Source organism: Pongo abelii, chromosome 13 (genome assembly GCF_028885655.2).
Source record: "Pongo abelii isolate AG06213 chromosome 13, NHGRI_mPonAbe1-v2.0_pri, whole genome shotgun sequence".
Taxonomy (NCBI): domain Eukaryota; kingdom Metazoa; phylum Chordata; class Mammalia; order Primates; family Hominidae; genus Pongo; species Pongo abelii.
In genome coordinates, this window is record NC_071998.2 from 118,631,692 (window position 1) to 118,658,458 (window position 26,767).

General features: G+C 42.7%; 1 protein-coding gene across 8 annotated transcripts in view; it reads left to right on the forward strand.

Annotated features, from left to right (window-relative positions):
- The window catches only part of GARNL3 (GTPase activating Rap/RanGAP domain like 3), a 167,323-nt gene that overhangs the window by 84,057 nt on the left and 56,499 nt on the right, over positions 1–26,767 (forward strand). For 7 of the 8 annotated variants that reach the window (XM_063714442.1, XM_024252280.3, XM_054520665.2 and 4 more), the window contains 9 exons: positions 340–439; positions 2,150–2,268; positions 6,799–6,863; positions 9,506–9,569; positions 13,854–13,880; positions 21,036–21,111; positions 21,782–21,880; positions 23,995–24,098; positions 24,897–25,005. In XM_063714442.1, the coding sequence (XP_063570512.1) occupies positions 340–439; positions 2,150–2,268; positions 6,799–6,863; positions 9,506–9,569; positions 13,854–13,880; positions 21,036–21,111; positions 21,782–21,880; positions 23,995–24,098; positions 24,897–25,005 (763 nt within the window). The remainder of the gene's footprint in view (positions 1–339; positions 440–2,149; positions 2,269–6,798; positions 6,864–9,505; positions 9,570–13,853; positions 13,881–21,035; positions 21,112–21,781; positions 21,881–23,994; positions 24,099–24,896; positions 25,006–26,767) is intronic. The other variant, XM_054520667.2, reaches the window with a different exon arrangement.

Here is a 26,767-nt window from a genome sequence, read left to right on the forward strand (position 1 = left end):
TACAGGGGTAACAAAAAGAAGGGGGTTCCTCTAGGGGGCACCAACTCCCAAATAATGTGGAAGTTTCAGCCCAGAAAGGAGAGGTACTTGGTACCCATTTTAGGAATAGCTGAACTCACCGGTTCACTGGTTATTTTTCCTACACCCCAAAGGACTCCTGGATGCTTCCACGATGTGAATTTAGACTGGGTGTCTTTTCTAATGAGAACATGCAGCCACAGCCCTTGGGTGTATGCTTTTAACAATGATTTTTCTGGTTCTTTGGCCTCTGGTTCATTACCAGCTTCATGTTTACTTTCTGAATAAGCCTCTTAATGTCACAACTTTGTTCCATTACAGAATGCAACTGCCCTGCCTGGTACTTGGCGAAGAACAGACGTGCACTTAGAGAACCCAGAATACCACACCAGATGGTATTTCAAATATTTTTTAGGACAAGGTAATTATGCTATTGTGGTGGTAGGGAAGAAAGGGTATTCAAAATGGAAGTTAGTGTTCATATAATTTCTGGTATCCTATATGAGTGAAACTAGCCATTTTAGGAACACTAACATCAGGGCATTTCACTTCAAGGTCAGTAGTAAGCTTTGTAGGTTAAAAGATTCAATTCAGAGTCTCAGCCCTAAGAGTTTTTGCTCATAGTTTCCTTTTTTTATGGACAGTCATTTTTATCCCTGGAGAGCTAAAGATTAGATCATCTGAAAAAGTGATTTGAGAGATAAGATGAATTTTCCAGGGTGGAAAAACAACTTTAGACCTAACAAGGCAGTTGCCCTGTCTATATTGGGTTTTGAATACTTAGTTCAAGGCAATGAGGGAGATAATTGGTTTCCTGAACTCCAGAGCCTGTATAGAACTAGAGAGACATTAGACTGTAGACTCTGGCATCATTCATACATTCAACCATGAAAAGTATTTATCACCTTCTACATGCCAGGCAATGTGCAGAGCAATGGGGATACAGTGGCAAAGACACTCATGATATGGGTTTGGATCCTTATCCTGTCATTATTAATCAAAGGACCTTACACTAGCTACTCTCCATTTCTCTGAGACTCAGTTTTCCTTTCTGTAAAGTGGAGATATTACGAGTGCATATCTAGTAGGTTTGAATGGAAGTTTCAATGAGATATGCAGGAATAACACTAAGCCCAGTGCCTGGCACATACCAACAGCTCAGTCATTAATAGCTATTTACATTTAAAGTGAAGGGCTCAAGTGAAAATATACAGAAAGGTGGAAAACAGGAGTGTGGTTAATGACAAAAGATTTGGACAATGGAAGAATAATCACTATTTTGGGATTCAAAATGAGTTAGAGAAATTGCTTCTCAGGCTAATGTATTCATTTGTAGATATGATGCTTGAATGATGAAATGAGAGTGAGCAGACCTAAATGATGCCTTTAAAGAAATCTGACTGTGTATTATTGTAAGAAGTTCCTTTATTTGGCCAGGCAAAGTTTATTGGTGTGTGGGGGATATAGAAGCAGTTATTTAAAAAAAGGAAATCAGCAGGAAAACTGTCTTCTTCCCAAATGCTTGCAAGTAGTGCTCAGAGCAGTGAGGACTTTAGAGAAAAATGGGGCCATGAGTTTGGATGCCTTCAGGTGCAGTAACAGAAAACCTGACTCAAACTGGTACAAACAGTAAAGGATATAACAAAAAACCCAGAGTCAGGGCAAGCCCCAGGGTTGGGGGATTCAGAGGCCCAGTAATGTTAAGGACCCAGGCCTTTTCCCTTTTTCTGCTTCCCCATCCTTAGTGTGGCAACTTGGCCCTTGGGCTGGCCCTGTTCAGGGTCACAAGATGGTTTCAGGAATTCCAGGCATCACTTCTAGACTCCACCAGGTCCAGAGGAAGAAGAAGGCCGTATTTAGGAGTGAGGAAGCCTCTGTAGAAGCCCCTTGGCAGATTTCTCCAGTCTCATTGGCCAGAATTTGGTCACATGTTCATTCCTGATCCAGTCACTAGCAAGGGGAAGAGGAATACATGATCCCCCGAGAGAGATCAGGGTCCATCCCAAGCTGGCTTTGGGATTATTGTTCCCTGAGCATGTGGGAAGGGCTGGACACCACCTGCAGTGTCCTCTACCATCTGTGACTGGCAGGATCAGTTGCATTCTCACTGTTCTAAACCTTTCTTTTCCAGTCCATCAGAACTACATTGGAAACGATGCAGAGAAGAGCCCTTTCTTCTTGTCCGTGACCCTTTCTGACCAAAACAATCAACGTGTCCCTCAATACCGTGCAATTCTTTGGAGAAAAACAGTAAGTATATGGCTCATACTTGAAGCAAAATTTATGCATCAGTTTCAGGAGATAACTCCTGTGCTGTGGAACTGTGTGCCAGTTTCTTCCAGGGCATGCCTCATAGTCTTCTCGTGATTCACCTCTGAGAAGTTGACAGTGCCTTTGCCCAAAGCACCTTATTTTCTGCACCAGGAGACTGTTTTCTGGCTTGTTTTAAAAAAAAAAAAAAAGACTTATTTATGTTTGCTAATTACAGCATTCTAGTCTCTTCTGGTTTAAATATTTTCTTTGGGATGACTCTCTCTCTTCTGGGCAAAGAATCAAGCCTTTCCAATTTTTTTGCCTCCTACTGCTCCTCTTGCGGTTGGTATTTGTGCACGTGGGGAGAGGGCTTATGAGACCTAATGATCACAGAAGAGAACTGTGGATCCACGTGGGCACTTTGTCTGACTTCCGTTGTGGAGTGACTGATCCAACCTCTGAACTCGTGACCACGGAGTTATAATTGATTCCTCTGGCTCTTTTGGGTCATTGGAAAGCATCTGCCCCTGAAACCCATGGTGCCAGCTATTTGCCTCTTGTTGTAAAGTCACTCCTTGTCCTGATCCCAGGTCTCCGCTAGTCTCTGAATCTCTTAGAAGCTCTCCATCCCCTCCTGGGGCACATCTGCTATGAGCCATAGGTCAGATGTGAAGAGGCAGGACCATTGCCATAGGCCTGCATGTGTCATACTTCTGGTCATTAACACTTGCAGCCACTGAGTTGCTACCCTTCACCAAGTTCAAACCAGCTGCTGCCTGGCTTAAGATTCCCATGCAAGGCCATGCCCAGGAAGGGGCCTCTGGTTCAAATGCTCTGAGGTGCCTCCAGGTCTTCCCTTGACAGATTACAGCATCCCACAATGCCTTCAAAGCCTGTCCTTGGCATGGGGGCATCAAGGGCCCTGGCATCCACCTCTTGGCCAGCCTTTCTTCCTTCCCCCCTTCCTTCCCCCCTTCCTTCCTCCCTTCCTTCCTCCCTTCTTTCCTCCCTCCCTCCCCCTCCTTCATCCTCCCTCTCCCTCCCTCCCTCCAAGGCAGGAGAAGGTGGGTTTCCCCCTTCTTCCACTTTTCTGGAATGGACTTTCTCAATGTCACATCTTCTTCCTCCAGGAAGTAGCAATCACATCCTCACTGAGATGGCTGCCATGTACGAGGGGAGAGAGAGTGGGACAAATGCAGGGGGAACATTTGCTTATTTTAATTTCCAAAGATACTGTCTATATGACATTATAAGTTGTGATAAGCACTCTGAAGACAGAGAATGACAGAGCATGCTGCAGGAGCCCTGCTTAGATGAGGCAGTTTAGGGAAAGCTCCTGAGGCGGCGCCCAGCAAACAGAGGCCTGAAGGATGGAAGGGAGCCAGTCATTTGACGAGTAGAAGGGGAATCAGAGAGTGTTCCAGGTAGAAGGAGCAACAAATGCAAGACAAACAAGGGTTACTCTAATACCTGGTATTAGAGAAGCCAAGGAGGTGGAATTTAAACCCAGGACTGCTGTGAAGGCAGCATAGGGGCAGGGCATGATGAGAAATGCCAGTGCCTTCACCCAACACCTCTTCCCTTGGCCTTCAGTTATGTGCCAAGAACAATGAGAGGGTTCTCAGCTGTTGATGGAAGTGCTGAAGGGAGAGAGCAATTGAGAAATCAAAACTGAGCATTGGCACAAGGGGTCAGTTATTAAGCCCCTCTTGGCCTAAAACTAGTGCTAGAGGCTATGGGAAGTCCACAGAAATATGTGACTCAACCCTCGATTTCCCAACTGCCAGCACACATCTTCTAGGTTATAAAGCAGTTAGAAAACTAGCTGGGCCCGGCACAGCGGCTCATGCCTGTAATCCCAACATTTTGAGAGGTCGAGGTGGGAGGAGCACTTGAGCGCAGGAGTTCAAGACCAGCCTGGGCAACGTAGGTAAACCTTGTCTCTACAAAAAATAAAATAAAAACTTAGCCATGCATGGTGGCTTGCACCTGTAATCCCAGCTCCTTGGGAGGGTAAGGCAGGAGGATGGCTTGAGTCCAGGAGTTCAAGGCTGCAGTGAGCTATGATTGTACCGCTGCACTCCAGTCTGAGCAACAGAGCAAGACCCTGTCTCTACAAAATCAAAGTAAGAAAGAAAGAGAAAAAAAAAAAACTAGCTAAACATATAACTCTACACAGTCTTGCTTATCTCTACTGTGTTTCTTCTAAATACACAGAAATGGCTCACACAAATAAAATATGAAAAATGATTTGTACTTACTGTAAAAATTCTATCCAAACAATACAGCAAGTGAAAAGAATCCAACTACTCAGAGATAATCACTGCAACAGGCTTCTAGACATCCATCCATGTAGACACACACCTGCACACACACACCTGTTACACAGGGTAATCTTCGACGTGCACTTCTGCATGCTTGCTGTGCTCACTGGGTGTTGCCTGATACATACATGCACTTGACTCTACCTGTGCATTTGATATTTCCACTGAACACAGAACCATTTTACTTGAACATTGACTCTGGAAGCTACAAAAGGGAGGAGATGAGGAAGAGCTTTACCAGTTTGTGTTGAAGAAAAACACAAATCCACAATCCCGGGAGCCCTGGGTTTCGCACCCACATAAGCAGCTCATGAAGGTGTCACTGTCACCCAGTGCAGCACTGGAGCCCTCTGCTGTTCCGCACATTCCCCCCGAGCTGCCCTTGGCTTCTCTTTAAAACTGCCTTTGGGCTGGGCATGGTGGCTCATGCCTATAATCCCAGCACTTTGGGAGGTCAAGGCGGAAGGATTGCATGGGACCAGGAGTTTGAGACCAGCCTGGGCAACATAGTGAGACCCTGCCTGCTACAAAAAAATAAATAAATAAAACTGCCTTTGGTGTGTTGGGTAAGAAGAAAAGGTAGACAAGGTAGGATCTGAGCTAGAGGGGCAGATTCAAGACCATCTCTTAGACAGGGGATGCAGTGTAGGCTGGGGCCAGTTAAAAAGCAAAGCCACAGAAGAACTCGGGTTTCAATGGGAAGGACCTGTAGAATCAGAAAACGTGTATTTCTATCTTAATATTCCTCTATAACTGGAAAAAAATTTAATCTCTGTGACACAAACTACAAAAAGAAAAGCTCAGCCCAGTTTCCTTGGCTAATAGAGAACCCATAAGAAGGGCTCTCTCTAGTGCAACTTCTCATCCTCGGCTCCAAAGACATCCTCCTCCCTGGCCTGGAGAGGGGTGAGAGTAGCAGGCCTCCAAGGATGTAGGCATGAAGGTTTTGTTTATGCAAAGAGACCATGGGCTTGGAAAGCTCAAAGAACTCCTCTCCCTTGCCATTGTTCAGAGCTTGGACACATGAATTGGCAGATGTGTCCCAATAGCACAAGAAAAATCATATTTCTTTGCCCGTTCCCTAAAAGAAATGTTCTTACCCTTCTCTAGCCATTTGTGATGACACTTTTATTACTAATCAAAGTCAGGAAGAAAGTTTTAAATGTGTGGTATATGATAATCCCTTTTGCTAACTGTGCAGTGTGAACCTTTGTGGATCCTAAATCTATGTCACCTCTTCTTAGACGATTAGGAAGAGAGTAGCACTTATCTGTTCTGGGTGGTGTGGACGTGAGACTGAATCAGTTAGGCAATTCTTCATTTCCTTTTTAGTCAAAATATATTCATTGAGTATTCCTATGAATGAGTCACAGTTGGTACTCATTTAGGAGAAAAGAGACTTTAAATAAGAAAACACAGATAAATATAAAAGTGTGCATTATGAAAACCTCTCTGAAAGATTCAGGGGATTTCTAGTTCAAAAAGTTTTTGACTGGGAGACTTTATTTTTGGGTCCCATTGAACATGTGGAGACTGTTGTCTTATGGTCTTTGAGGCTTATTTGATGCTTGGCTCAGAGACCAAATTCCCAGCTGGGCACGGTGGCTCATGCCTGTAATCCCAGCACTTTGGGAGTCTGAGACAGGCAGATCACTTGAGGTCAGGAGTTTGAGACCAACCTGGCCAACGTGGCAAAACCCCATCTCTACTAAAAATTAGCCGGGCGTGGTGGCACATGCCTGTAATCCCGGCTACTCAGGAGGCTGAGGCAGGAGAATCGCTTGAACCCAGGAGGCAGAGGTTGCATGAGCCGAGGTCACACCACTGCACTCCAGCCTAAGCGACAGAGCCAGACTCTGTCTCAAAAACAAAACAACAACAACAACAACAACAATGAAAAAACAAATTCCCTTCTCATCTGGTTCAGATGGCTCAAGTGCTCTCCATAATACCTAAGACACTGAACACCTATATGTTGAAGGCCATGCTGAAATCCACACATGTTGGGGTGGAGAGATCCTGGAAGTTGCTATCAAACCTGAGCAAGATTGTTTTCAGTCATAGAATGTGTTTATTCATATACATGCCCCTTGAGGAGAAAGGAGAAAGACTGGGCATGGCTTTCTTTTGAATGACCAGAGAGGCTCTTTTGGAGAAGGAAGTTGTAGAACTTGTCACTGATTTGATGTTTGGACTTTTCCAGGGTACCCAGAAAATATGCCTTCCCTACAGTCCCACAAAAACTCTTTCTGTGAAGTCCATCTTAAGGTGAGTTCTAATGGGTGGAAAGCCCACACATGGATTTGGAGCCCTTTATACACTGTTTTTGCCTGTGATCATTGTGATGTTACCTTTCCATTGTCTTGAGACTTGACTGTGGGTGAGATGTTTTGCTAAGCACTTGACATGACATGCATCACCTCGTGTAATCATCTCAGCAACCCTGTAGGGCAGGTGCTGTGACTGTGCCATTTTATAGATGAGGAAATGGAAGTTCAGAGAGAGAAAGCCAAGATCACATAGCAAATGTGTAGTGGAACCAAGGCCTGAGTCCAGGTCCAACTGATTTTGAGCATTGCTCTTAGGCATCTCTCCTTACTGCATTAGTTGCCAGCTTCTTTTTTCTTGCATGCACTCAGATACTTTCGTTTTATAAAGATAATCAAGAAATATTTTTCCTTCCATTTTTCTACCTTGAAATAGAAACCCAGATGTCAGCAAAGAATGTACTTATTCTTCGCCAGACAGAACGTTAAATGGATGGAACATCTGGCTGCTCCCTGCTCAGCCGCCTCTCGTGCCCCCACCCTCCCACCTCCCTCTCATCTCTCTCCTTTGCTTAGGTGGCAGCCTCCCCAAAGGAATGCCGCCACTTGGATCCAGCCTGTTGCTTTGTTACCAGCTAAGACGTTACATCATAGTTATGGTAGCTTCTGTTTGTCAGGCACTGTGCTGAATGCTTTATGAGCGTTCTCTGAGTCAGTCTTTAAACTAGGTCCGTGAAGTATATCTATTATTATCTCCACTCCACTTATCAGGAATTGGAGCCTCAGAGAGGTGAAGGGATCTGACAAAGGACTCACAGCTGGTAAATCACAGAGCTGGAGTCCATGTGACTCCAGAGCTTGGGCTGTTTAACCACGAATGCCCTATCGTATGAAGGACAAAGCTTATCTCAGAGCCCTAGTGATTTCCTCTCTATTCGTCTGCAGCTACATGGTGGTAGATGTGTTTCCAGTGTTCCCCGGTGACACGTAATAGCTACAATTCATGCTTACCAAAATGGCTCTAACAGTGACAAACTTGACTCTATCTGTTGAGGACTGCATCTGGCTGATTAAATGGCACCAAGGCCAGGCGCAATGGCGCACACCTGTAATCCCAGCACTTTGGGAGGCCACGGCGGGCGGATCATGAGGTCAGGAGTTCGAGACCAGCCTGGCCAATATAGTGAAACCCCATCTCTACTAAAATACAAAAATTAGCCAGGTGTGGTGGCACACACCTGTAGTCTCAGCTACTCGGGAGGCTGAGGTGGGAGAATTGCTTGGACCTGGGAGGTGGAGGTTGCAGTGTGCCAAGACCATGCCATTGCACTCCAGCCTGGGTGACAGAGTGAGACTCTGTCTCAAAAAATAAAAAAAAAAAGGAACCAAGATTAAGAAGTGAAAAATGTTATATCCCACTTTCAAGCTTAGTTTGGTCTCCAGATAGCAGACCTTTTCCTGTCTGCTCTGTGCCTTCTGATTTTTCTTCTGAGCGGTTCTAAAGCCTGAGTTAAGCCTCTCCACCAAGAGGCTAACATTGTTGCTGAGCACTGAAATATCCTGCTGCTTTCAAGGAACTATAAATCTTAATTTGCTTGGAGAGTAATACCTTAAATTATACTGGTTGAAGATTTCTGTGAATTATTTTTTCTAAAAAGAAGTTTACTCTAGCTCCTTTCTTCTTTATGTTTAAAAACTAGCCATTTCATTTGTTATAATTTCATTTAGTTGTATGAGCAAGTCTTAGCTTTTCAGTACACCCTCATAGCCAGAGCAAGGTACAGCAAGATTTTAAAGATATGACCAACTACACATTCTACAGTTGCTGCCAGCAGAAGAAAAGATCTTCTTTTGTTACAAGAATGAACTTGAAAACTTAAAAGGAAATTAAAATATAAATACTATAGAGTCACATAAGCCTAGATGCAAGTCCTGGCTTTGCTTTTTACCAGATCTTTATCCTGTTATTTAACTTCTGAGCTTCAATTTCCTCATCTTTAAAATGATGCTAAAATAGTACTTGCCTCATAAGGACTAAATGAGACAGTTGATGAAAAGCATTTATCACAGTGTCTGGTGTATTGTAAGTAGTCTAGAAGTTCGTTATTATTTTTAACTTTCACTTATAAATATTGGAATATTAGCTGAAAGGAACTTTAGAGATCATCTATTTCAATCTCCTTGTTTTACCTCTATAGGAACTTAGGTTCAAGGGAATTTACATTGCTTGTCCAAAGTAAAACATTTTTAAAAGTCTTGTTAAGGATGGTCTTTTGCCCTGTGTGGCATAAAAATTTCAGTTAAATCTTAGTTACATTCATCACTTTTAGTAAATAAAAATAAGAATCTGGAAGAATAGCCAAGGTTACCTGAAACAGATGTTCCTGATTTCTCTCTCCCTCTCTTATGAGTATCACTAGTAGCCAGTTATATAAGTCAGGTACATGTGGTGTTGGTTACTTTCATCTGTTTGTTCATTGATCACTCATTTGTTGATTTGTATCTTCTGAGTGTCAGGCCCTTTAGGGAAAACAGCTGTGATTTTCTAGAAGCTACTTTTTAGCTTCTCTGAAGAACCAAAGCTTGCTCTACATTATTTAAGTTCCCAGCATGCTGCAGCTCATCCTGTCCATTCTATTTCAGTGCCATGAATCTGGACAAATTTGAGAAAGGCCCCAGGGAAATTTTTCATCCTGAAATACAAAAGGTAACAGAAAATTTTATGCTTCCTAATTGTACAAAATTGATTACAGTGTTAGGATAGAACTGACAGGTCATCAGTAATCCTTAGGCTAGGATACAAAGCCAAATCACCTATGCAACTTTAAAAAAATCATCATGGGAGAACTTCACACCTAAGGTTCTGATTTGATGGGTGTAGGGTAGGGCCTGGGTATCTGAGTTTTTCAGAAGTTCCTCAAGTGATTCTGATGCATAGCCACTCCTGAGAACCGCAGAACTGTCCTCAATCCACGAACCAATAGGGTGTACATCAGAAAAATCTTATTGGCTTGAAAGCCACCCTTTTTACTGAGTAATATAGAATTGTGTGGAATGTTAAAGAATTTTTTTTTTTTCCGAAATGGAGTTTCGCTCTTGTGGCCCAGGCTACAGTGCAATGGTACGATCTCAGATCACAGCAACCTCCGCCTCCCGGGTTCAAGTGATTCTCCTGCTTCAGCCTCTGGTAGCTGGGATTACAGGCGCCCGCCACCATGTCCAGCTAATTTAGTAGAGATGGGGTTTCATCATGTTAGCTGGTCTCAAACTCCTCACCTCAGGTGATCCACCTGCCTCAGGCTCCCAAAGGTGCTGGGATTACAGGCGTGAGCCACCACGCCCAGCCCGGAAGTTAAAGAGATTTTTAAAAAATTAATAAATACAAAATGTGGTTGATTGAGCTCTTACTCATATAGTAGACTGCGCTGGCTACCATCGACGATAAAAGGTATCCAGAAACCCATTCCTGTTTTCTTAGGTCTTACTGTTAAGGGAAAACAGTCTGCCTTGGGAGAGAAAAAAATTTAGTCATAATTTAGGTGATGGTTTATCAGAAAAATGTCAACCAAACTTTTGTCTTGTAGTTATAACCAATTTAGCTTTGAAACTTACAAACACAGCCATCACTAGTAGTGTGCCTGTCATGTGTGAAGCTGAGATTGAAGTAGTTGGGTACGCCAGGGATGGGTGACAAGAGAAGAGGCTGGAGAGGCAGGCTAGAATTCTATCCAGGAGGCATCAGGGAGCCAGTAGAACCTTTAAGCAGGGAGCATCATGCTCAAATTTGCTTTTAGGTAAATAGCAAGAGGAGGATTGATTTGGAACATGAACAATCTTTGCTTGCATGTCTTTAAAATACGGTTAGCTTTTAAAATAAGGTTATCAACTCTTGGCTTACCCTAAATATAGAGAGTTGTGAATTCTCATATCTTTTGATGTAATTTTTAAAATAGTATTTACACCCAGCCTCAACCCCAGACAAAACTCAGGCAAAAATGGGTATGTTAGGTTAAACTGTAAGCGACTTTAAGCCATCCAGGCTTATTACAAGTGATACTTTATAGCAAATTTTAAAACAAACTAGAATTATAAATATGTCAGTACCCATGTGTCCTTATTACTTCAGTCACACAGGTTATTATTCCTAATCCTTCTTTAAGCCTTGGTCTGATCCCCCACACCAACTCTGCTTCCCAGACACGGAGCCCCAAAACCCACAGAGCCAGAGCTCTGTGATGCTTCTTTCTGCCTCTCGCTACTGAGCCAGTTCCCTCGGCAGAGCTCATCTCTGCTCAGTCATCCCTGTCTGATTTTTCTAGGAGAGGAAAAGAAAATAAAAAGATATAGCAGCATTCTGCCTATTTATATCACAACTCTGTGCCTGTTTTTACCAAACAAAAGGTACTTTTATGCTTTCCTACATTTGTATTTTGGCTTTTTTCCCCTTAACAAAAGGAACCATTCGTGAACTTTCCCCTTGTCCTCTGTGTGTGTGAGTGTGCATGTGTGTGTGAATTTGCACGTGTGTGAGGCTCAGAGATGCAGGGTGAAGGCTGTCATCATATTTCTATAGATTTCCCTTAGGAACAGTTGAGCAACAGGCTTTAGGTAGAGAGGAAAGAGTTCTTAAAAATGGTAGGAGCCAGAGAGTAAACAGAAAGTAAACCAATTGTGTTATAAAGAAGGCATCTTTCCACAAAGAGGGAAGGTGGCTGGTGCTGTTTTTAAATGTTATTTGTCTGTTTCTGGCTGCTATACTGTAGTAACATTTTCCTTGACCAAAATCCAGAAGCAATGTGTGATTAAGCTAGCTTTAAATGGGTAGAGAAAAAAGGGTATCTGTGTGTTTCTTCCCACTCCTACCCATCAAGTTTGTTTCCAGATAGTTGCGATATGTTTCCTAAATGACCAGGTATTTTATAAAAACCGGTAGAGCTAAATTTGATTTTTAAAACATTTCTAGGTTTAAAAAGTGTTATGTAAAATCACTCTCCCAAATCTCATATATATGAAAAAAATCAGTGTCAACCTCAAACTAATAATTAGAATCATGCATACATCAAAAGCAATGCCAGTAGGACTGTATTGAGAAACACCATTACTAGCCAAAATTATACCTTCTGGGCTAAAATTACACACTAGAAAGCAGCAAAAAAGAGGACTTCCGATGCTCACAAATTCAGGAACAAGAATATTTTAAAAATCTGAATTGTGTTAAGTGGGACATTGGCAAACCAGGGCAAATTGCAGGACTATTCGCTTCTGAACAAATGTAATCCAAAATAAAGAAACTGCAACATAAATGTAACCTGACAGCCTATGACATCCCTCCTGCCTCTACAGCTGAGTGTTGAGACTCTAGCCCTGAGCTCAGCCGGGACTCCTGTTGCAAGGCTCTGATTCCTTCAGTCTAGCCCACTGAGGAGCAGCCTCTATTACCAGGCCAGGGACTGGTTGCAAAACATCCCAGTCCTAATGCTTGCAGGGCTAGTGGCAATTGAGAAGCTGACAGGTGTGACCCTTTTCTTATTCACCACAGTTAGCAAGGAAGGAGCACTGGCGTGGGTGTTAAAAGGACTGGGCATGAGATTCAGAGCTGACACTTACAGGCCACATGACCTTAACTGGGGATCCAATTCCTCCACCTGTGATTCAGGAACAATTAAACTGCACCCCCCATAAATATATATATATATATACACCTACTGATGTACCCATAAAAATTAAAAATAAAAAAATTAATAAAAACCGCAAGGTGTTGAGGAAGATCAAAGTAAACCATGGAAAGAGAGAATTTTGTAATGACATATACAGTGACATGCAAACATAAAGTCCCAATGTAAAAAATGTGTAACATAATTTTATTTTTTCCCAGAATTCAGAAATAATACCGCCAGGTGTGGTGGCTCACGCTTGTAATCCCAGTACTTTGGGAGGCTGAAGCAGGAGGATTGCTTGAGCCCAGGAATTGGAGACCAGTCTGGGCAATATAGTGGAACCCCATCTCTACAAATAATACAAAAAAATAGCTGGGTCTGATGGTACACGCCCATAGTCCCAGCTACTTGGGAAGCTGAGGTGGGAGGATTGCTTGAGCTCATGAGGTCGAGGCTGCAATGAGCCAAGGTCACACCACTGTGCTCCAGCCTGGGGGACAGAGCCAGACCTGTCTCTTTAAAAAAACAAAAAAAGAAATAATAAAATAATAAAGATGGCTGAGTTCTGAATGAAAGAGGCTTTCTGTTAAATAAAATGGAGGTTTGTATGCCTCTTACAGTTCTTTCAGAATTGCCATGTCTCCAGTTGACACAGCTCTTCCCCAGAGAGTCTTGGGCCAGGAGGGTGAGGGTCCCTCCAGCCTCCCTGCCTCCATCCTGACCCTCGTCGCCTCTGCACTGTCCCCATGGCTCACCTGGGCCATTCCTTCCCCCTCCGTTCAGCCACAGGGTCCCTGTCAGAGCCTTGGCTTTGGTGTCCGCTTATCAACCAGAATCTACTTTTTTAGAAGTTCTGGAAAAGATGGGACTTCCTTGTAATAAGTTTACAAACTTTTATATGGAGTGACTGAGAACGAAAAGGAAAGTAATTTAAGTTGATTAAATCTCCGTTGTGTACCAGGTCTTCCACACACACTGACAGTGATCTTCACAGGGGTTAAGACAGAAGGAAGGAGAGACCCAAATAGATTAAATGACTTGTGCCCAAACACAGTTAAGAATGCGACAGCAGGGATTCAAAGGATTGTTTAGGTTTGCTGTTCCATGCTGCTCTTATGAGATGGTCTTATGGGGAAAAAGATCCAAGACTCTTGGCACCCACCTTTGTCATAGTTGTTGGGGTTTTTTTCCCCCAAACAAAGCTCCTATAACCAATTTTTAAAATTATTTTCAAAATGTCAGTGTGAGAAAACCGAAGCTTGGCTTTCACAGCAAGTCAAAATGAAATAATTACTGTTATGCCTGGATGTAACTTTTAAAACTTTATTTGACAGGACTTGCTGGTTCTTGAAGAACAAGAGGTGAGTAATTCTATGGAGATATTTGCACCTGCTCTGCCTCCATGTTTGTAAATATACTTCTCTATTCACTGTGAACCCAGCCTTTGCTTTCAGCCAGATCTCCATGTAGATTTGCACAGTGGGACACATTGCATGGAAAGAACTTACTGGCATGTATTTTTAAGGTATATTTTAGAATTTTCTATGCATCTAGCTATAAAGCTATGAAAACAATCAAACTACTTAAATCTGCTTGGAAACATTTAATGTGTTAAGCTTATGATCAGGATGAGTAATGAGGTTTTAATTTTCATTAGAGTGTTTATGCTTTATTAGGATGCTCTTAATATACAAAATGCTGAATTTATTTGCATGTTGCCATTCCCTGTTGCCCCCATTAAAAATATAAATATATTGGATTTTCTAAGTATATAACTAACATAGGGAAATATCTAAAATATTGTCAATAGGCAATGGAGTAAATAAATTATGGTTTATGTATCTTATCCCTCTCAGTAAATAGCAGTATCTTTTGTCTTGTTGCTCAGGCCAAACTTGGAAAAATCCTTAATCCACGTCTTTCTCTCTCATCCTATATCTAACCTATCAGCACATCCTGGTGACACCTCTTCATAAAATATCCCTAATCCAAACACTTCTCAACACTTCTACCACAACCACTCTGGTGTGGGGATGCCTCCCCATCCTCTCTTGCCTGGGCTCTGCAGACTGTCCTAACTCTTCTCCTGGCTTCCACTCTCACCCTGTCTTCTGGTTTCCAGATAGTAGCCAGTTGTCCTTTTGAAACATGTGGAATCAGGTCATCTCTCTGCTCAAAACTCTAAACGCTTCCTGTCCTGTTCAAAGGGAAGCCCCAGATCCTGACCCTGGCCTGCTGGAGCCTGCATGATCTGGCCCCTCTACCTCTCCAATCATCAGCTCCACACCAACCATACTGAATTCCTTATTCTTCCGTCTCCTCAGAAAGAGCTTATAGTTCCCACTGCTGGGGATGCTTGTCCCCCAGATGTCCTCACTTAATCAGGACCTCTGCTCAGAGAGACCCTCCCTGACCACTCTGTCTAGAACAGTACACCCTGCCTCTCACCCTTAGCCTCTTTGATTTTTGTTAATGCTGGTATTTTCATTTGTGTGCTTATTATCTGTCTCCCCCATGAGAATAAAAGCACCATGAGAGCGGAGACCATAAGCACCATGAGAACAGAGACTTCTTTAATTTTGTGTTCCCAGATCCTAGAACAGTAAAAATAGAAGGTATAGAGTAAATATTTGTTGGTTGAACAAGTGATTGATTGATTGATTGATTGAATGAATATATTATGAAATGCTATGATGCCATTAGAAAAAATAAGGTAGTAACACAAAGGATAAATGCTTGAGAGATGGATACCCCATTCCCCATGATGTGATTATTACACATTGCATGCCTGTATCAAAACATCTCATGTACCCCATAAATATACCTACTAATATATAATACACCTAATATATAATACTAATATATAATACACCTACTATGCACCCATAGTGCAAGAATGAGATAGAGTGCTATGTCTGAATGCTTGTGTCCCCCCAAAATTCATATGTTAAAGCCTGCCTACCGATGTGGTGGTATTAGGAGGTGGGGCCTTGGGAAGTAATTAGGTCATGAGGGGGGAGCCCTTGTGAATGGGATTAGTGCCCTTATAAACAAGGGAGCTTGTTCGCCCCTTTCACCACGTGGGTATGTAGCAAGAAGGCACCATCTGTGAACCCAGAATATGCCCCGCCCCAGACACCGAATCTTCCACTGCCTTGATCTTAGACCTCCTAGCCTCCAGAACTGTGAGAAATAAATTTCTGTTGTTTTTAAGCCACCCAGTCTATAGTATTTTGTTATAGCAGCCCAAATAGACCAAGACATAGACCTTTACTTATTGGCATGGAAAGATTGCCACCACATAGTATTTACTGAAAAAAGCAACTCACGGGACATTATTTATGTATAATCCCAATTATGTTTTTATAAACAAATATTTGTATGTATATTCATTCATTCATTGATTCAACACATACTTATTGAGCTCCTACCATGCATGTACCATGTACTGTTTGAGGCGTTGGGGATACATCAATGAGCAAGACAAGGTCCTTTCTTCACGGAGCTTACAGTCTGGTGGGGTAAGACAAGCTAAACAAGTAAACAAACAAACAGAAACATGGTAAGACCAGTAACCCCAAGAGCTGTGAAGAAAGTAATGCACAGAGGTGGGGTGTGCAGTGAGGGGGTAGGTTTTTTACATTGAACAGAGAAGGTTTATCTGAGGCAGTGACACCTCAGTTGATTCTTGAACATGTGGATGTAAATACAAAGAAGGGGCTGAAAGGATGCACCCCAAATTGTTGGTGGGAGTTATTTTTGGGCAGGACAGTGGAACTGGGTTGGGATGCAGCAGAGAGCAGGCAAAGGGAGATGCCTGCTTTTTTATTTTTTAAGAGAGGGTCTCACTATATTGCCCAGGCTGACTTCCAACTCCTGGGTTCAAGCGATCCTCCCGGCTCAGCCTCCTGAGTAGCTGGAACTTCAGGCTCATACCACCATGCCTGACTACATTTTTATCCATATTTTGTCCATCTTAGATTCATGCTTGTTGCAGGAGAATTTATGGACTTCACGTGTAATTTGTAAAAGGCAAAAAGTAAAAAAATCACATTTCTGGTAAAAATTTGAAAAAGTAAAGAAATACACAAAAGATAAAAGGAAAAAATCACCTGCAGTCACAAAGATGACTGCTACTAACATTTTGGTATATATGTTTGTTACATTTTATATAAAATTAGGATTATATATAGCTTTTATATCTCAAAATTACTCTGTTCATTAATCCACAGATATTTATTGAGCACCCACTGAGTGCATGCATATGCCTGTTGTAACAAACAAACAATAGAGAGAATGCACTGATGGGAAATGTGAACACTCCCCCTGCCCTGACTTCACCACTTTTTCAGGGGCTGGACCTTGAAAGAACACCTGTTCACTGTTCATTGCATCCTCCTCTGCTTTTTTTGAAACTCCCAAGTTGTGAAAAATAAGTTGCTGATCTCTTTATTTTTCAATTTTATTTCCTTATTAAGGGGATATTAGCTTGAGGCAACACTAGTCACTTGTCATGACATCTTGAAGTGTGAACAATGGCCATGATCCTCCAGAGCTTCTCTGAGAGCTGTGTGGCGAGGCACTCTATTTAATCCTGCTGCTTCTCAACTGGGATAAATTGGGAGCATTTATCCCAATTCCAGCCTATTCTAGTGGTAAACTATTAGCTGCAAAGATGGGCAGGTAATCCAATAAAGAATACTAGTGAGGCTCCCGAAAGGTTAGCACTCTGGTAAAATGATGTCAGTGTCCTGAACCCATGTTTTGTTTGCTGCATAGAGAGGCACCCCCACAAGAGAACATGGCATCCCAAGCTGTACTACACGTGGAGAGAGGAGAGATGTGTAGGAACCTGTGGAACCCTAAAAATATGGAGGCGTTGCCTAAACAAGAGTAACAAGGAACCAGGGGTGTCTCATTTTGAATAAGGCCAACATTTCTCAGTTCCAAAAAATTCTTCTGGAATCATTGGGACTTTAGTTTCCCTCATAGTTTGTTTTTCTCAGAAGAGCTATAATTCATAGCATACTACTGATTTCCAAGAATGTGACTGCCTGTTAGTCTGTAATCAGGTTGAGTTTTGTCTTGTAAAATTTAGAACTTAGAAAATTTAAATTCCATCCAAGCAGGAATGACAGCTGTGACCTTATCTGTATGTTGAATGTCTGAGCAAGACTTACATCCTGAGAAAACCAGTACCTGTGAATTCTCTCCAGCAGCACCTCCCTCCAGGGACCCCGGTCTGGCCTTGAGACCTTGAGAGCTCTGAATGGCTGGTTAAAATATTATCTGTGACAGTCCACTTGCACCAGATCAAACTATCCCCTCCTAAAATATGAAATACCTCATTATAATGAGCCATACCTTGATTTCTGGAGATAGGTGAAAACTGTTAGTCATGGACCTAATTTGGGAAGTCCTGGACACCATATTACCTAAATGAGGCTGTATAAGTAGGTTCAAGTACTTAACAAGTACTTCCAGTCTTTCTGGAATCTCCACCTGAAGCAGGAGGAATTCATATAATTTATCGTTTAAACTGGGACGCTTTGAGAGTAATTACTAATAACATCAGGACAACAGATAAAACAGATATAAGCTAGGGCTGTCTTGGCAAACTTGGACACATGATCTCCCTACCTTGAAGATCCTACACCCTTGGGTGCACAGGTACTTAAAAGACCCCCATCATGCAACCCTTGCTGCCTTACAGACTTTGCTCTTGTCTGACCCTAATAACTTGTGATGAAGACTTGACAAGACATTGCAAAACCAGTCTTTCTGGAGTCTCCACCTGAAGCAGAAGAGGTCCTCAGCAGGGGTATGGTAGCATGGTGCCAGTCTCAGAGCAACCCTATAAAACCTTTTAAAAGCATTGGCCAGTGATCAGGTGGTAGTAGGCCCCATCTCTGCTTGTACATCTCAGTTTCACTCGAAACTTTTCAGAGAAGATTATGCCATGATATTGGAAAGAATGCTGGATCAAAAGTCAGAAGACCCAAGTTCCAGCTCCGGTCCTACCTTTCACTTAGTTCCAGCCATGCGCAAGTCCCTGTCTTCCCTGTCCTGTCTTAAAATAAAAGCATGGACTCAGTGGACTATAAGGTCCTTTCTGGTTTTAGCAGGCTGTCAGTTTATGGCTCAGAGTTATGGTCATTGACCTAGTCCTTCTTGCTAGCTGTCAGCTCAGCTGGGCCTGATCCTGGGCCTCCTGACAGCCTCTTGGTTTTTTCTCTAGTCTAGTGGTTCTCAAAGTGGGGCCCCTAGGCCAGCCGTATCAGCATCACCTGGGAACTTGTTAGAAATGCAAATTATCAGGCCCTATCCCAAACCTACTGAATTGAAAACTCCTGGGGTGGAACCCAGCAATCTTTAGTTTAATAAGCCCTTCAGGTGATTCTGATGCCTAGTCAAGTTTGAGAACCACTACTGTAGTTCCTGCATTATTATTCTAAGAGGATCATATGTCAGACCCCAAATTACTGTAGGTGCTTTTTAAGGGACCCTTGAGACATGTGCTTACTGTCATCACTTCCAAAACAGAGAAAGAAAAGTTACAAACCATAAAACTCTAAAGTAAATAGAGGTCCCTGGAAACATTCTAAGAAATTTATCAAAAGCTAGTTTGTAAGGAAGCAGTAATCATTTGGAGACGTCGTATGAAAAATAAGTTGTTTCTGACAAAGTTTCTTTTCTCATTTATTATGCATACAGTCACTTATGTCATGAATATTTATTAATCTTTTCCAATGTACTATGGTCAACACTGGGGATTCAATGGAAAGAAAACAGTGTATGATTTCTCCTGCACAGGACTCAGGTTCTAGTGGTAGAAACAGATACGCAAGTTCAATAAAAGATTTACAGAGTGTAAATAGTGCTTCGAGGAGAATAAACAAGGTTGTCTGATGGAGAATAACAGCAGGAAGGAGGGTGGCTTTATGTGGGGAGATCAGGAAAGGCCACTCTGGAAATTGACACTTGAGCTGAAACCTGCATGATGGGAGAGAGCCAGTCATCCCCGGAACTGTGGAAGAGTTCCAGGTGGAGGGGTCAGTTTGGGAGTGTCCTCTCTCTTCCTGTATAGAAAACCACTGTTAGTGATGAGTGTGCATCTCAGGTGTGTTGGGACAGAAAAATGTTCGGATGCACAGCCTTAGAACTTGGATTTTCAGATTTTTAATACTCCCAGATCCAGCTATTCTGAATCCTGGCAATCGCCTTGACTTCCTGCCTATGACCCATTGGCTAGTGTGCTTTAAATATCTTTGTCCCTTGTCTACCCTTAATTGACCACCAAGAATTTCTTCATCTAGTGGTGGGTCAACCAACCTTGTAGAGGTTGATTCTCTTCCAACATTTGATTTTGTGTTTATTATGAAATACTTCAGGCGTACAAAAAAAAGTATGGAGAATAACATAATGAAGACCTACAAAACCACTACCGGCTGGGCATGGTGGCTCACACCTGTAATCCCAGCACTTTAGGAGGCTGAGGCAGGCGGATTTCCTGAGGTCAGGAGTTCGAGACCAGTCTGGCCAACATGGTGAAACCCCATCTCTACTAAAAATACAAAAAAAATTAGCCAGGCATGGTGGCATACGCTTGTAATCCCAGCTACTCAGGAGGCTGAGGCAGGGGAATTGCTTGAACCAGGGAGGTGGAGGTTACAGTGAGCCGAGATCACACCACTGCACTCCAGCCTGGGTGACAGAGTAAGACTCTGTCTCAAAAAAAAGAAAGAAAAAAAAAACACTACCCAATTTAAGGAAAAAAAGCATTAAAAATATGATTGAGTCCCTGTTTACGCCTCCCTGACCCTGTTCCTCTGTCTTCCTCCCTTCCCTGTGGAAGCTGCTATTTATCATTTCCACCAGATCAGAATTAATTCGGTTTAAAGTTGGAGATGGTAGATTGCACATTTGTACCAGCTACTGCTTGCTTGGCTTGGGCTTGCTTTTTTTTTTTTTTTTTTTTTCACATCTGTTTTGTGACTTCTTCAGATTGAATATCTTTAGGAATTGGGGAAAATGAGCTTTTAGTATAAATTGCCTATAATTTTCATTTCTGTGTCTAAAAGAGTCCACAATATATCAGCCTGAGATTATGTTAAGCTTTGAATTACAACGAACTCTTCTTCGCTGACTGGGATTTGGACTATTGCTCATGGGTTGATTGGAAGATGGTGCCAGGCCTATGAGTTCCTGTGGCCATTTGTTGGAACCCTGTTTTGCCACAGAACAGAACTGGTATCCTAGAGATGCCATTAGTAATGAAATTACAAATGAACTAATTCATAAAGGCATACAGTCTCATCTGTAAGCTATAAATACCTACAAAAATGAAGGAATGGTTGTTGTTAACATTGGTCAAAACCCGGATGGATGGGAGGAAGGGATCCCCCGACTGTCCATCCTGGTGACTGCCATTGTGCTAAGTCACGAACAGCACATCTCAGAACTATATGTGCTGTGATGATAAAATTAACTGTAACACCTTTTGTTATTATCCTAAGGGCTCTGTGAATTTCAAGTTTGGGGTTCTTTTTGCCAAAGACGGGCAGCTCACTGATGATGAGATGTTCAGCAATGGTGAGTGATCTTCTCCTGCTCTCTGCTGCCAGAGACCCTGTCCTGCCTTGTTGCATTCTTGCCAGTTGGAGCTTAACTTGTCTGTTGAGTTGGAGTCTTTAATACGAGGAGATGGTTTTACACAATTTTTCGTGAATTTTGTAGGGCAGTTTTGCCCAGTTTCATTCATTTGGCAAATATTTATTGACCACCTCGTTTTTACCCAGTCACTGTTCTGGGCACTGGAGAGACAGAAGAGCACATGGGATTTGGAGAATTTGGTTCTACACAGTCCCAAGAGCAGTGGAAGATTTTTCTGTGGTTTTTATGAGAGGAAGAATTATAAGATGGCATCATCTTCCTAATATTTAGCACTTTTCATGTTAAATACCTGCTTATTCTGAACGCAAGCAGTAATAACATTTTTGTTTTGCAATATAAACACCTGTGGTCCCAGGCTGGCAGTAGTAAGCTGGGTTCATCTGATTCTGCAGTTTTCCTTTCCTTGGAGTCCTGGGAATTGTGGGGCTTCCTCATGGTCCTCAAGAAGAAGGAAATGTGGCTTACCCATGCTGTTTACCATGCATGAATCGGCAGAGCCTGGTTAATTCTCCAGCGATTCCGGTGCATAGTTAGAAAATGAGGACTTGTTGATGCCCATACTTTCCTCATACTCTACCTCTTCCTGCAGAAATTGGAAGCGAGCCTTTTCAAAAATTTTTAAATCTTCTGGGTGACACAATCACTCTAAAGGGCTGGATGGGCTACCGTGGCGGTCTGGATACCAAAAGTAAGCCTGCCTCTTGATCTATTCTGTTGTAATTTGTATAACTTTTGTAAGTCAGCCTGACCCGTGTCTGAACTTATACCAGAGATGGGGGAAGGGATAAATGAGAGAAGACTGGAGGGAGGTGAGCGCCACACCCCGTTCAACATAGAGTCATGGACCTGTTTGGCACTTCCATTGAGCTTCGTAAAACTAAATCAGCCCTCACAGCCCTGGACAGTGTCAGAAGTCCTGGTCTGCCCATGAATATTACTGCTCAGCACCATCTGTGTGCCAGGACTCTGGGGATATGAAAGTGGATAAACCAACATGGGGTCCTCCTTTCTAGGAGCCTGCAGTCCAGGGGACATCCAGCAGATGTTATGCAGATAATTATCAAATGGTTTAGCACTAAGTACAGAAGGCAACTAAGAAGAAAAAGTACAGAGTGCTATGGGGCACTTTGCCTAATCTGGGGAATTAGGGAAGGCTTCTCTGAGCTTTTTTGAGACCAGAGGGAGGGGCGAATCGGAGTAATTGGAGGGTCTCGAGGGGAGAAGAGAATTCCAAGCAGAGAGAACATCTGTGAAGACCTTGAGGTGGAAAAGAACATGTTGTGTTCTAGAAACTAAGAGATTTGTTTATGGCTGGAGGGAACGAGGCACTGAGAATGATGCAATATGGCCTGGAGTAGGAGAGGGGACATGACCCTGAAGGGAGTTTTGAGGTTATAAGTCTGCATTTTATTCTCTGTCATTAAGGGGTTTCAAGTAGGGGAGTGGTGAGATTAGATCTGTACCTTTGAGCAGATGGGGGAGGCAGAGAAGCCTGCTCTCAGAGGCTGTGGCAACAGTCCAAACGAGATAGGGTTGCCTTGGGAGAGGGCCACAGGTCAGAAGGGAGACAGGGACTAATTCAAGAGCCATTTTCATGGTAGGATTGGCAAGTGGAGGATGAAAGAGGAGACAGTACTTGAAGACACTTCAGGGTTTCTGCCCTGGGTAACTGGGTGGGGTTGGCACCAGCATTGAGATTGGAAACACCTGAAAGGAAGCATTTTGAGGATGGGGGCCTGAGTGGGGAAGGTAGGTAAGATTACAAGCTTAGGTTTGGAAGTTCTTTCACCATCTCATTTTTGTGTAGCATTGCTAGCTTTTCCCTTTGTTTCTGTTTTGTTGTTTTTTTTTTTTTTTTTTTGCTTTATTTGATCTTCACAGTCAGTCTTTGAGGTAAGTCAGGCGGCGGGTGTGAGGCCCTTTTGGCCTAATAGTGATAGGCTTTGAGTGCAGGTCCCCTTACCCTCTGGGAGCCTCATCTTCCCACCAGCCCACCATGGCATCACGGATTCTGAATTCGGGAGAGCTAAGTGTGCCCTAACTGACAGATGCAGGGGTGGGGGATTGGGCCCTAGTTGTCAGGCTCCAGCTTCACTCGAACACACATAGAGTGCACAAGGTGAATTCTTCAATGCCTGCCACTCATACCCCCGCTGCCAACCCTCAGCGTCTCCGATATGGTCATAACAATCATCCACTGAACGCTTGATACAGCCAGGCATTCTGCTAAGCACTTTGCGAATATAATCTCATTGAGTCTCCCCAATATCCCTAGGAGTTAGATATGACTTTTATCCTCATTTTCAAATTAAGGAACTGAGGCTTAGAGAGAAGTGAGGTAACTTGTCAAAAGCCACATAGCCAATGACAAATTGAATCCAAGTCGGCCTCATTGTAAAGCCTTTGCTTTTAATCACAAACAATTCTGTCACAAATACCACTTCCTTTTGGTTTATGGACATAATTGTTTGTGTCATCTTGTGTTAATTTCATCCCGTACCTCCCACAGCAACTGCAAGGCAAGGAAGCTCAATACTCTCCTCTTTAGCCTGGACTTCTTATGACCTCCTCCATTCTGAGGCAAGGCATGAATCGGACAGCAAGTGAGCTTAGGGAAAGAGGAAGAGGCCTTTCCATGTGGGGGGTTGCATCAAGTGGAGGGTTGTTGCTTCCGTGCAGGTGGATAATCCAAATATCTTTGAGAATGTCCTGTGTACAGTATTTCTCTAGTCTGCAGATGAAAATGCTTTCCTTTTGGCTTGAATTCTCTGTGCTCACTGAATGCATATTTGTATTTTGCAGATGATACCACAGGGATACATTCAGTTTATACTGTGTACCAAGGGCATGAGATCATGTTTCATGTTTCCACCATGTTGCCATATTCCAAAGAGAACAAGCAGCAGGTACATGTGAACATACCAACCATCAAATAGTGATGTGAATGTGGAGAGGGCACCATTATGATTCCATGGAATTAGAGGCTATGCCAGTTAACATATGAGCTGAACTGCAGCCACCAATTTAGGGATGCTTTTGGCGGTCTGTATTGGAACTTTCAACAAATCTTAGGAAGAGCTATTCTCACTGGTGCTGTCACCTTAGAGAAATATGGGGTCAGAGATAATAATGTGCATGCGTGTGTATGTGTAAATATGTATAGGTATTTGTGTGTGTGCGAGTGCAGTTTCATAGACTCTTTTTTGTCTCTCTCTCTTTTTTTTTTTAATATATTTGATTCAAACATTCTTCTATCCAACATGGACTCTTGAGAGATTATTTTGTATAGGTGTTACCTTTTCTCTGTGCCTTCTCTCAGTGTGCCTTGTGTCTTGTCAAAATGAGACTATCCAGGACATATCATAAGTGTTCCTGTGTGATGGCTGAGAAGTATTGTTTTCAGGTCACTGCAGGAAGTTAACACTGAGTATCTACATGGGCTGTACCAGGCTGGGAAAAAACCTCTATCTAAGATACTCCTCACCCACCCCAGAGCTTGGCCACTGAGACAGGAGCAGAGGAGAGGGGTTGGAGAGCAAGGGCCTAGGCTGGCAAAACATGAGAGGCCTGAAGTCAAAGATGTCTGAAGTTCAGGGCTCTGTCATAGTGGCTGTGGTTTGTTATATTGGGTTATGGTTTTTTAACTCTGTGAATATGCCATGTTTGAGAGTCTTTCTCAGTGATGTTATTTATGCTCACTACAGGTGGAGAGGAAACGCCACATTGGAAACGATATCGTCACCATTGTGTTCCAAGAAGGAGAGGAATCTTCTCCTGCCTTTAAGCCTTCCATGATCCGCTCCCACTTTACACGTATCCTGGGCCTTTGTAAATGCTCCAGTGTGGCAAGGTGTGGTTCAGCCTCATTGGACTTCCATGACCCTTAAACCAAATCTTGTCATGGACTTGTTTTGTAATGCTAGCTTTAGACCCACTTTTGGGGAATTTTACCTAAGCATTGTGTATAGTTCCCCCTTCCTCTCTCCTTCCATTTCAGTAGTAGATGGATTAATTCTCAGAGAATTCTTGACTCCTGAAATATGGTCTCTTTCCTCAGGTAGTCTACAAAATGAGGAAAACTTCCTGCTATCCTTCAGTCATAAATGATTTAGAAGAATTATAGGTAGTGAATTCTCTGAGAAATTTGCTGTAGGCATAAAAACTTGCAAGTTAAGATGAAAGGCCAAAATAATTTTTCTTGTTGATTTAAGCCCTGGTAATAGCTGTTGTATTACCATCTCTTGAAATTTGAGAAATGATAGAATTAATAGTATTTTTATCTGATTCCCCTAATCCCTGTTCAGCTCATATTGCTGGCAAAGTCCAGCAATGGGGCTGAAGCTTCTGCAGTATCTGAGCTCAGCTCTGCCAGACAGGCATGGGGCATGAGCTTGACCCGCCCAGCAGACACTCAGTTGTGGCCCTGTTGCTCTTGGTCCCAGACCATGACAGCAAAACCCAAAGTTGGTGGCTCTACTGGTTGTACATAATAAGCAAAATGGCAACAAATCAGCATTTCAGAATAAATTCTAGTCGAGTTACTCATTTCCCTGGAGGCTCCAAGTAAACATGTTTGGAGACAGGCCCACGGTGACTCATTGCATCTGGAGACTTGGACTTGTTCCTTGTGACATAAAAATAGAGGATGGAAGTAAGTGTTTAAAAGTTAACAGTTTCCAAACTTTCTTCCATGAGGGTAGGGAAGGAAACGATATGCAATTGCACCTTGGTTAGAATTTTCTTCCCTTTTCATCCCTGCTTTCTGAGTAATATCTGCCCCTGTCCCCTGGGATTTAGGACTAATATTTCCCCTTTCTAGAGGTGATTCTTCTTGTATAACAGAAAACTTCTCCAACTTCACAGTGGAAGCAGTGGTGAGGTGACTGTTCAGGTGATTGAGAGGTAGTCATTATTTTTTAGAATTTCCCTGAGTTATACGTTTTAGATTTGGGGCTTGGCACATTTGTTCCTGAAAAGGGGCAAGCAGATCATTAAGGCAGATTCATTCCAGGAAGCCTAGAAATGGAGACACTAAGGAATTGATGGCTCCATAGCCCTAGCTAAGGAAAGCAGGGGTTGGGAGATGGTGGGTGGAGGTGGAAGGGGAGGAAGAAGAGTGGGAGAAAGGAAGAAGCTGGATGGATTCTTTCCTACTATTTTAGACTCCGCAAACCCCAGCACAAGCTAAGTAGATTCTGCTCAGAATCTGCCACCAGCTACAACAGGCTTGTTTTGTTTTGTCTACCAAACCCAAAAGGAGAGAAAGGGAAGGTATACAGCAGAAACATTTAAATTGCTTTTCCTTTCCAAATGTGTGAGATGAAATGTATTACTAATTTCCTATTGGGATCTTGTTTGTACTTCCAGGCAAGGGAATGGCTCTTTTTGCTTTGCTGACTGCTTAGTTGTTTAATAGCTATATTTCTATTGCTTTTCTGACAGCTTTGGAGATTTAAACCTTTTCCCCAAAGAATGCACATACAAACTTTGAACCTACTCGTGGGGCCCTCACGTAAGTCTCCCTGGGCTGTCTCTTGGAAAGAAATATGGGTTCTGTCCCAACCTAAGAGTGATA